Source organism: Lipotes vexillifer, unplaced genomic scaffold, assembly GCF_000442215.2.
Source record: "Lipotes vexillifer unplaced genomic scaffold, Lipotes_vexillifer_v1.1 scaffold150, whole genome shotgun sequence".
Taxonomy (NCBI): domain Eukaryota; kingdom Metazoa; phylum Chordata; class Mammalia; order Artiodactyla; family Lipotidae; genus Lipotes; species Lipotes vexillifer.
This window is the reverse complement of record NW_006792921.1, coordinates 2,884,032-2,895,147: the sequence shown is the minus strand read 5'-3', so window position 1 is coordinate 2,895,147 and position 11,116 is coordinate 2,884,032. Positions and strand designations below refer to the sequence as shown.

General features: G+C 56.3%; 2 protein-coding genes across 2 annotated transcripts in view; both read left to right on the top strand.

Annotated features, from left to right (window-relative positions):
• Positions 1-1,501, top strand: part of HOXA9 (homeobox A9) — a 2,849-nt gene extending 1,348 nt beyond the window's left edge. The window contains 2 exon segments of the mRNA XM_007466081.1: positions 1-175; positions 1,263-1,501. The exon segment at positions 1-175 is cut by the window's left edge and continues 6 nt beyond it. Of these exon segments, the coding sequence (XP_007466143.1) occupies positions 1-175; positions 1,263-1,501 (414 nt within the window).
• A 6,883-nt stretch (positions 1,502-8,384) lies between these two features.
• HOXA7 (homeobox A7) lies at positions 8,385-10,339 on the top strand. The gene is made up of 2 exons (XM_007466080.1): positions 8,385-8,895; positions 9,906-10,339. Exons 1-2 carry the CDS (start codon positions 8,517-8,519, stop codon positions 10,226-10,228), a joined length of 702 nt encoding a protein of 233 aa, XP_007466142.1. The 5' UTR covers positions 8,385-8,516; the 3' UTR covers positions 10,229-10,339.
• Positions 10,340-11,116: the final 777 nt, after the last annotated feature.

The window sequence follows — 11,116 nt, the reverse complement described above, 5'->3', positions numbered from 1 at the left end:
CCGCTGTCGGCCAGAAGGGGTGACTGTCCCACGCTTGACACTCACACTTTGTCCCTGACTGACTATGCTTGTGGTTCTCCTCCAGTTGATAGAGAAAAACAGCCCAGCGAAGGCGCCTTCTCTGAAAACAATCCTGAGAATGAGAGCGGCGGAGACAAGCCCCCCATCGATCCTAGTAAGTGTCTCCTCCCTCCAGACCAGCCACCGCCTCCACGCCGGCCACCCGGATCTGCCGGCCCGCCAGCTTTCTCCGGAACCAGCCTTCGCCCGCGCTGGGAGCCTCATGAGCCAAGGCCGGGAGCCAGAAGTTGCTGTTTGGGAGGCCTCGGATGGGGCCCCAAGTCCTGAAAGCAGTGACAAGCGGGCGCGCCGGGCTCCGGGGGAGGGGAGGCGGCTGCTGCCGAGAGAGGGGGCGGGGCAGGCGCTGCGGGTACGAGCCAAGACCCACCGCCCCTTTCCTTGGCTGCCCGGGACCAAGACAGAGATACTTTGGGAGATTCTTCGAAAGCAGCGCGGCAGAGAAAGTCTTTTGTGCGGCTAGATTGTCCGGGAGCAGCGGCGGCAGCAACTGCAGCCAGCCGGGGCAGCCTGACCCGGGACGCTGGGGAAGACTGCTGATTCTCTCCACTTCTTGCTCCAGCCAGTGGCGGTGTAAATCCTGCCCAAGATGTGGCAGCAGGCGACTGGGACACGAGGGTCCCCATGCTAGATTATTCAAATAAACCCGAGAAGTGATCAACGGTCTTGGAGTGCCTAGGGGTGCCGTGTCGGCCTGCCCAGCTCCCACGGCCTTCCAGGGAGGTCAAAATAAGGAGTGGGGAGAGTAGTAGAAGGAAAGGTGGGAAGGGAAGATAGAGTCAGTGAGAGGGAGAATAGAATATTAATCTCACCAAGGAATACAGGGCAGAGTGGTTTCCCCCTGTGTGGCAAGAAAGAGATCTGTTTTCAAATTTCACTTCTTACACAATGTGCGGAGAGCGGGAGGAAGGAGAGGAGGGGACCGGAGGACTGAGGAAGAGAAAGGAGGGCCTCAGAGGGGAGGAGGGAGCCGAGGTTTTACGGCATGCAGTTGTAAGCGACCGTCCCTGCGTCTCTGGGCCAGGGTTCCATTGTGCTGGAGGCTCGCCTGCCTTCCCTAACCAATTCAGCAGCGTCCTGAACTTTGGCTGAAGACCACAGGAGTTTTCCTATAGCCCCCAGCGGAGAGGGGTGGGTGTGCTGCCTCTCCTCCTAAATCCCTCCTGTCTCTCGCTCCCACGCAGGTAACCCGGCTGCCAACTGGCTCCATGCTCGCTCCACACGGAAGAAGCGCTGCCCCTATACAAAACACCAGACGCTGGAACTGGAGAAAGAATTTCTGTTCAACATGTATCTCACCAGGGACCGCAGGTACGAGGTGGCCCGACTGCTCAACCTCACCGAGAGGCAGGTCAAGATCTGGTTCCAGAACCGCAGGATGAAAATGAAGAAAATCAACAAGGACCGAGCAAAAGACGAGTGATGTGACTCAAGTTAATTTGAAAAGAGAGCGAGCTAGAGAGAGAGAACTGCCCGTCCCCTTCTCCTACCCCCACCACACCCCGGCCTCCACCACCCCGCAGAAAGCGGCTCTAAATTCCAGGCCTCATCTCCCCCTGGCAAACCCTGCTCAGGCTGGTTCCTTGGCCTGCCGCTTTGATGGAGGAGGTATTGTAAGCTTTCCATTTTCTATAAGACAGAAAAAAAGGGGGGGGGGTATTAGCGCTGATGGCTGTATGTGCTAGCTTGTGTATATTTTTTAAAAATCTACCTGTTCCTGACCTAAATAAACAAACAAACAAAAAAACTACCTTTTTATAATGCACAGGTGTTGACGGCGGGCTGTATAGTGTTTAGTCTGTGTAGTTAATTTAATTTGCTCTTTGTGCGGCAGAACGATCTGCCCAGATACTTGAACACTGTGTTTTATTGTGGTAATTATGTTTTGTGACTCAAACTTCTGTGATGGGTGATGCACCCGTTGTGATTGTGAAAGCTAGAGCTCGATTTGAACTCAGGTTGTTTATGAGGGGAGAAAGCAGTTGCATAGGGGTATAGCTCTGTAGTGGAATATGTCTTCTGTATAACTAGGCTGTTAACCTTTGATTGTAAACTAGCTGTAAGGATTTCCCAGTGAAATAAAATTTTTAAAAAAGAAAAGAAAGGGTTCTCCTGGATGCATAGATTCACGGTTTTCTCCATTTTTGAAATGCGGACATTTTAGTCTGTACATGCTCTATAGACCTGTCTTATCCATTGTATATGTATAATCCACATATTAAAGAAAAAGTAACCAAACAAGTTTGAATATTGCTTTTGCACCAAACAGTGAGGAAACTTGGAGCTATACGTATGTGCAGAAGGTTACTACCTATGGTTTACGTTTAATTTTAATTGGGGGAAAATGAATGCTTATTGTAATGGAGTTAATTTTATTGATAATAAATTATACACTATGAAACCGCCATTGGGCAACCGTAGATTTGTATCCTTGATGAATCTGGGGTTTCCATCAGGCTGAACGTACACTGTATATTTTGCAATAGTTACCTCAAGGCCTACTGACCAAATTGTGTTGAAATATTTAACTTTTTGCCAAATAAAATATTGATTCTTTTCTAATTTTTGCGGGTCAGCTCTTTGCACCTTCTTCTCCGGGACAGGGGAGCCTGGGTAGAGTCTGGGGTCGGGGGCGGGCTGAAATGGAGGAGGACAGAACGTCAGTTTAGTCTCTAGCGGGCCTTCGGGAGGCCAAGGCTGCAGCAGCCAGGCTCGGACGGGCCTCAGCTCTGCCTACCAGGCCGGCTGTCTGGCGATGCAGGCAGCGGAGGAACGCTGGATAACAAGGATCGGCGAAGCCCTGCTCTCGGCTTTGTGTCCACTTGCGAGACTGCTGGGAGGCCTCAGAGAAGTCGGGCTGGGGTGTCGCGTACGGGTGGCCAGTGGCTGGGAACGGCCACTCTTTCATCTTGGATCCCCAAGGGTTTCCCAAACCGGATCCAGGGCGATTCCGGGGGGCCTTCTCCCCTGGCAGGGGGAGGGGAGTGGGAGCTGGAGCGGGGTGGTGGCGGCAGGACCGAGAGCTGAGGACCTGGCTCCTAAAGAATCTGCCAGCAGGGAAACTGGAGCCCGGACGCCCCAACGTGGCCGCGGGCACGGACAGTCGGGGGTTCTCAGGGGACTGAAGGCCTCTGCCTCCGCGCCCTGCCAGGCCTGCCGGGGGCCCCTTCTGTGCCCCGCCCCGCACACCCCTCCCAAGCACCAGTCCTGACAGAGGCAGAGCCAAGCAACCGACCAGCCCCAAGCGCTATAAAAGAAAATGAGGGCTGTTACCGTTTATGGGGTGTAAAGGGCCGCGGGGGGAGCGGCCACAACTTCGGAGGCCTGAGCGCCTTCTAGATGTGGAGGAGGGTTCAGCTTCATCTCCCCCTTTTTCTTTTCTCGCCTTACCCCCCCCCCAGACCCCCCCGCGATTTCTGCGAAGTTATCTCTGTTTGGGCTCGGAAAAGGGAAGCCTGGGCGCCGGGGGATGGGGTGTCCCCTCTCTCCCAACCCCACCCTGCCGCCAGGTTGGGACGCCCTCTGTTGTTGCAGACAGAAGGAACTTCAAAGAATGGGCAGTAAGGGTGTGCCATAAAGGCCGGGTCTGCGAACTGTCTGGAATTCGGCCCTTAATGAGTTTACAACTGTCCAGCCCCAATTAAGATTTTCCCCCAAAGCCCTTTCATTTGTTTGCTCTGTCTGCCGCCGATAAAGCGGCTGCGGAAACAGCTCACTTTTATGGGCACTGCCCTCTCGGCAGCGTAGATTCCGGGCTCCGTGCAGACCCCCCGGGGATAGGCCCTTGCCCAGCTTTGGGAATGGGACGCCCGACCCGCGGCGGCTGCTGGCGAAGTTCAGGCCGGGCGGCTTGGGTGCAGTGTCAAGGTGCGGCCAGCAGATGGCAGTATGGCTCCACGCAAAAGGCGCCCGCGCCGCCATCTCCCGCCGCCTTGACTCTGGGAAGTTCCTAAGATGTCGACTTGATGCAAGCTTTTCTGGAATGGGAGACCCAGATTTGAGCGAACGGTGGTCGTATATTTTCGGAGCTGCTCACACCTGGACAGAAGCCTCGCTGGGAAACAAAAAGGCAAGCGGCGGGGGCTCGCCTGACCTGCACCGCTCCCGCCCCCTTCTTCCCCATCCCGGGGGCCTAGCGCTGCGGGGCTGCAGCTGTCCGGCTGCTATGGGGCAGTAGCTCCAGGCGCGGGGACCGATCTAGGGTCACCGTTCCCAGCCCAGGACAGGCCTCGGGGCATCACGACGACGCTCGGAGAACGCGACTGACCGGCGGACAGACACAAGGACTAAGGCCTACAGCCCGTGGACCTGGTGACCCCCCCAGAGGGTGTGCAGAGGGCGTACACGGTGGCCAAGGGTTCTACGGCGGCCCGAGAGAGAGCCCCGAAGTCTGCGCCCCGGTACAGGGTCGGGAGAGCCAGCACCCGCAGGCGAGCCAGGATCCCGGGACTAGGCCGCCTTAAAAACGTGACAATAAAATTAGGCGGCTGAAAATTGGGCATAAAGGCGTTCTTGGTAATTGTCTGGTGTGGGTATGGCAGGATGGGAAATCCCGGGAGACAGACCAGGAACTGCTTTAGTTATTCTAAAATAAATGTGATATTTAAAATAATTATATTAACATCCCAGCTCCAGGATAGGAGCTCACGTGGTGAAAGCCTCCCTTGCTTTCTCTCGCCCCCGAATTTCCTGAGCAGTGGAGGCACTGAGGTTACTCTGGCGTCCCCTGCTCAGGAAGCGAGGAGGAGGAGGGAGTGAACCCCAATCCAGGCCCAGCCTATTCTCGACCCTGGGCGGGGTAACACGCCTCAGAGCCTTCCAGGAGGCGGTACGGAGCGCGGGTGCGAGGATCAGCCCCGGGTGCAGAATGGTTTCAGAGGGAAAACGCAAAAGCAAACAGGGAACACTTCGAAGTACTCCCGAGTCCTGTGAACACACCACGCGGTGCATTTATTTCGGTTGTAATAATCTCCGCCAAGCCCACCAAATGTTTACAACCTGCATCTCCGCGCTGTACACGCTGTAAAACCGGGGACTGGGTTTTTGGCTTCCATCTCTCCTAACTCTCTCTCTCTCCGCCCTTTTCTGTTTATATACACACGTTGGTATTACAGACACACGCCTTCATTATATTTCCTTATATAATACATAAAATGTCACAGCCTCTGATGAAAGAGTTTTTTTTTTTTTTGAAAGGGGTTTTTATAGCTTCCCCAAGAGCCGCCAGTGGCCGTGTATCCAAGCCGCAGATACAAAGCTCGATTTATGTAACTACAAATAAATGGCGGAGGAGCAGATCGGTGGCGACCGCTTCTCACCACCGATCACGGAGGCTCCAGGTAGGTGCAGGCCGGTCGGGAACTCTGCTTCGTGGACTGCCAGGCGGGGCCTCTCTTGCCCTTGGCCTGCCGGTGGCTGGGAGGCGGCTCTCCCCGCTCGGCTGCCAGGGAACCGATTCCCTCTGAGCCGCGCAGACAGGACCCCGAGCCAGGCGGAGTTCCTTTGCACTTGTCAGGGACGAATCCGTCCCCGCGCCGCGACGGAAGACTGCGCACTAGGTGGAGAAGAGACGCGCAGCCCGTGAGACGGGTGCGGGTGGAAAAGTTTACAGAAGCAAATCGCCAGCCGCCCGACTCCCGGCAGGCTCCATTTGCTGACCCAAAGCTGGGTTTACCTTCTTAGCTGGATTTAAATATTGAGGACTGTTTCCTAACGAGAAGCAGGGGAAAGACACTCTGCTTGGTAGGTAGGACCCCAGCTCCAGGAGAGCGCTGAGAAAATGTCTTTAAATAAAGACAGCTCGGTTGCTTAGAAACTCGCCTTCTCGTGCCTGCCCCAGGTCGAGCGTCAACGAGTATTTCTGTGAATATTATCACATATAACCCAGCGCAGGTGTCTCTGTTCAGCCAAATAAATAGAAAACCAGAGGCTCCAGAACACGCGATTCAAGAGGCCATATTGAAAGCCTGGTTTTGTCTGGCCTTTTCGTTTGAAAACCCGCTGAAGGCAAGAGGGGAGAGAGAAGCTCAGAAACGAAAGGGAGGTTTCAGCACCCGCGGGACTCGTCCCAGTTGGCTGACTTGGGCCCAGAAAGGCCGAGGCCTTGCCGGCAGTATCTGGATCCTCTTTGGCCCAGGAGGAGGTTCAGCGCGTCCTGCCAGGACGGCTTGGACCTGCGCCGCACAAAACCCGGGCAGGGGTGAGCCTATGGTACAGGCTCCCAGCCCTCTTGGCTGGGAACGCGTTCTTTCCTGCTCTCCCAGAAGTTGCTCCCCCTCGGTCTGTCGGGTCGCCCCATGAAGGCAGGTTCTACTTTAAACGCCATCGCTGTCGTCGGCTGCTGCAGCCACCGGAGTCTAGACAGACGGCGGCGGCGGGGCCCGTTCTTTCTCTTTGCATCTTGCTCTGTGTCACCCGAGGAACAATTTATTGGTCTAAAGCTGTCTAATTCCGCCTCTTTGATCTTCTAGCCTTCTTGTTTGTTTGGTCTTCCTTTAACTTTCTTAGGCTTTTATTTCCTGCCAGAAAGTAATGCTATTTGGAATATTTGGTATTTTCTTCTCTTCCAGTCTTACCCCACCATTCCCCAGGGGAGACACACCATCATCCTGGTCCTCCATAAAGGGCATCCCTGGATATTGCCGCACTATGGCCCCTGTGCCCCCAGGGGAAACCACCAGGCACCCACCTGCCCAGACAGCCCCCGCCTCCCCACCCACGCCTCAGGCAGTCCACTAGGCCAGAGCTCGGGCTCCGTTGCATCCAAGCATGAACGCTTCTGCCACCTTTTGTGCTTCTGGGACCCCCTGAGAGCGTGCGGTGAACAGGGGCGGCCTGGACCCTCTGAAAGTGATGGGAAGCGTTTTGTACACAAGGAATCAAACTCTATAATTCAGAGAATTTCCGGGGCAATTCCATTGTGAGGTCGGGTTTATGGTATGCAATAGAGCTGAGCAGTAAAATGCGTACTGACCTGACTGCTGGGCTTCCATCGAAGCCTGGGCAGTTTATGAGGCGTTTAGGGGAAGGGTTCACCCCACCACCCTCTAGGGAGTGGTGGGCAGCAGGGCATTCTGCTGCTCCGACCCTGCGCAGAGTTTGGAGGCTTGGGAAGGTAAGCTCCGAGAGTTGAGGCCCTGGGTGGGAGTGAGTGAGACTACTTTGAGCTCCAGTCTTGGAAAGGTAAAGCCAGTCCTTGGAAAGGTGAAGCCGCCAGAGCTGGGTGGCCTTTTGGGAAAGGTCCCCCTATTTGTTTTGGGGGTCTCCAAAAGAAATGCAGATCTATAGTGGGCTGCAGTCCCCAGGCGCCCAGGCCCGCTCTCTTCTCCAAATTGGCTCTAAAGCATGTATTGCTCGCAGGCATCCAGGCCCATGAGGAGCCAGTTGAGGCCTAGGGGTGGCCCCAGTGAAAGCTACCAGAAACCTTACAGCACCACTGGCACCTGGAAAGTGTTGGCCTGAGGTTCCAACAAGCTGGGGGAAAGAGACTTGGTTTCCCTTGAGCGAGGGGGAACCAAGGGTTGCAGGGAGGACAAAAAAGTGTCCAGCCATTTCTTAGGCTGCCAGAGGCCAGCCAGGTGCCCAGGAGAGAACGCACAGAGCCTGCCGGGCCAGAGGTGTCCAGGAGGAGGGGGGGAACCTCATGTTAATAAATCTGCTGGCAAATGAGGCTCATTAATAGATAAATATTTCACTGTTTCCTTTAGGGCAGATAAACAGTGCGCTACCGATTAAGGAAAGGAAGCTGAAAGACCTTGACTTTATTCCAACCACATGGTTCCAGTTTGCGGTGGTTTTCTCGCTGTAGCTGAAAGCGACGCTGCGCCTGCCCCATCTGGATCAGAGTCTAAGTCGGCCTCCGGCCCACTGGACCTGGGAGGGGGGAGACACAGGCAAAGAGTCGATTTGCCCAGAGCTCGAGACTTGCCCACCCGGCCACCGTGGAGCGGGCGGATACTCGGAGTGCAGAGACCCTCCCTGTGCTGCGTCAATGGGCAGAAAAAGGGGCAGGGAGGACCCGCAGGCTTGGTCCAGCGTTCGGTAATAAGCAAGAGGGGACTGCACCCGGCCGGCTCCGCGCGACCTCTGCAGGCCAGGGGTCCAGGTTGGCGGCGGGCTGAGCGCCCGCGCGGGGTCTCAAGAGTCCTTTTCCAGCAGGACGCGCCAGGCCGGCCGGGCGCGGGCAGATTCGTTGGCCACATATTTGAGCCTCTTCCCCTTCCATTCTAGGCTGCCGCGGGCCCCGCGAAGCGAGACCACCTGTGAGGGCTGCTGAGATTGGCGGAGGCGATCATGTGGGCGGTCACGTGCTGCGGCGACCTCCGTCCAAAAGAAAATGGGGTTTGGTGTAAATCTGGGGGTGTAATGTTATCATATATCACGCTACCTCGTAAAACCGACACTGAAAGCTGCCGGACAACAAATCACAGGTCAAAATTATGAGTTCTTCGTATTATGTGAACGCGCTTTTTAGCAAATATACTGCGGGGGCTTCTCTATTCCAAAATGCCGAGCCGACTTCTTGCTCCTTTGCGCCCAGCTCGCAGAGAAGCGGCTACGGGGCGGGCGCTGGCGCCTTCCCTTCGACCGTACCGGGCTTGTACAATGTCAACAGCCCCCTCTATCAGAGCCCCTTCGCGTCCGGCTACGGCCTGGGTGCCGACGCCTACGGCAACCTGCCCTGCGCCTCCTACGACCAAAACATCCCGGGGCTCTGCAGTGACCTTGCCAAAGGCGCCTGCGACAAGGCAGACGAAGGCGCGCTGCACGGCTCGGCCGAGGCCAATTTCCGTATCTATCCTTGGATGCGGTCTTCAGGTAGGCGCAGCCGCTAGGCGGGCCGGGTGGGCGCGCGGGCTGGGAGCTGGGAGCACAGGGCTGGGAGCGCGGGGCTGGGAGCGCGGAGCACGGGGCTAGGAGCGCGGAGCGCGGAGCAAGGCTGCTGCAAGGCGGCTGCCCCGTGACTCTTGGCGGCTCTGCCTTTCTGGTTTTAATTAGAGCCAAGGCGCCATAGCGTGGAGAGCTCATAGCATTGTATGTAAATGAGGCTCATAAAACTTTTTATTGCCCAATTAATGGGTTCGATCCTCGTAAATTTATTTAACTCCATTTGCCTTGGAATTTCAACACTAAGTTTGTTCGCTATTCTCTTCTCTCTCTCTTTCTCCCTCCCTTTCTTCTCTCTCCCTCCCTCCTCCTTTTCCTTTCAGCCAGGCTTTTTTTTTCTCAAACCCTTTAGGGCCCCTCACACGCCCCAGTGCCAGGGGCCATTTAAAGGCGGGGATGGGTGTGTGGCAGTGGAGAAAGAGAACCGGAGTGCCCTAGGAAGGTCCGGGTTTGGGGACGCGGGCTGCTGGGGAGGGAAAGCGCCCCTGGAGTGCTGGCCGCCGGAGAAGGTCTCCCTTTTGCCTAGCTAGGCGGGGAAGCGGCCCGGCTCGCCTTTGAATGGCAAAAGCGCAGCATCTCCCACTTGCCCACACTCTATATTTACAATTTCCCTTTGTCAGGGGGAAGCAGGACATTGTGGAAGCCTAGCCGGCTGGAAAGGGCGGTTGTAAAGTTGGGATTCTGCGCCTTCCCTCCTCACAGAGCTGCCTGCGCGTCTGGCACCGCAGTCGGGGTCTTCAGCTAACACTCCCGCTCCTCCCCCAGCTCAGTTTGGGGGCGCGGGGCGGAGGGGGGGCTCCCGCCTAGGTCAGGGCCGGGAGGAAGGTGCGCGCTCTGGGATGGCGGCCTGGCTAATGCACTGTCCTTTCGGTGTCCCTGTCGCTTGTCTGTCCGTGTGTCCGTGTCCGTGTGTGTGTGTGTGTGTGTGTGTCTGCTCGCAGGGCCGGACCGAAAGCGGGGCCGCCAGACCTACACGCGCTACCAGACGCTGGAGCTGGAGAAGGAGTTCCACTTCAACCGCTACCTGACGCGGCGCCGCCGCATCGAGATCGCTCACGCGCTCTGCCTCACCGAGCGCCAGATCAAGATCTGGTTCCAGAACCGCCGCATGAAGTGGAAGAAGGAGCATAAGGATGAAGCTCCGGCCGCTTCCGCCGCCCCCGAGGGTGCCGTGCCCGCCGCCGCTGCAGCCGCCACCGCCAACAAGGCCGACGAGGAGGACGATGAGGACGACGACGACGACGACGAGGAGGAGGAGGAATGAGGGCTGGAGCCAGGGCCCTGGCTGCACCAGACAGTCGGGAAAGTGTCTTTAGAGACTGATTTTATTTACAAAAGTGGAAAAAAATAAAAAGAAAATGTTAAAAAAAAAAACCCCAGTCCCCAACTTGCACCCAATCTACCCCATTACCCACTCCAGCTCCCAGCTTATTTGGACTGAGCAGCCACCTAGACTGGGACCCCTTGGGGATCCCCTCTGCCTTCGAGGACCACCCTCCAACAGACACCCCCAATCCCAGTCCCGCCAGCTTTGCTCTGGCACGGTTAAAATACTACCTAGCACAGGCCTCGGGGAGAGGCACCCCCAAACTACCTATGGGCCCAGGCCCAGAGGGCCTCCACTCCCAGGAAGCCCAGACACGTCCCAACACTGTCAGACACCCAACACCTCCCCCATACCCGCAAGGACCTGACTCTCAGTACTACCTACTCTCCCCAAACTACCTATTTTGTGCTGGCTGGCTCGCCTGCTACCTAGTGCCGAACCCTCCCCCCTCCACAGCCAGGCCGCTGCTGCTTCCGGGGGCTAGCAGTCTTTGGGGTCTCTGAGGCTGTGCTGAGAAGGCACTGGTGTCCGGGGACCAGGGCATTGGCTTCTATTTAAATGGAAAAATAATATATTTATTCCAAAGCATTCTAAGTGTTGCAATCTAGAATCCCTCCTTCTTTGAACTGGGCACCCCATGTTCAGGCCCATCACCCCCTATTTCTGGAAGGGAGCATTCTCAAGCTAGCTGAAGGCCTCTGGGTTTGCAGAGATGCTCCCAGCCTCCCTGTCCCTCCCCTGGCCCCTGTGTCCTGCTGTCCAGCCATGTTGAATATGTACACCCTGGCTTTTCCTACAATGGCAAATATTGTATATTTGAACAAG

Coding starts and splice junctions, on each gene's coding strand:
- HOXA7 (XM_007466080.1), top strand. CDS start 8,517: ATGAGTTCTTCGTATTATGTGAACGCGCTTTTTAGCAAATATACTGCG. Junction 8,896..9,905: donor TCCTTGGATGCGGTCTTCAG/GTAGGCGCAGCC, acceptor GTCTGCTCGCAG/GGCCGGACCGAAAGCGGGGC.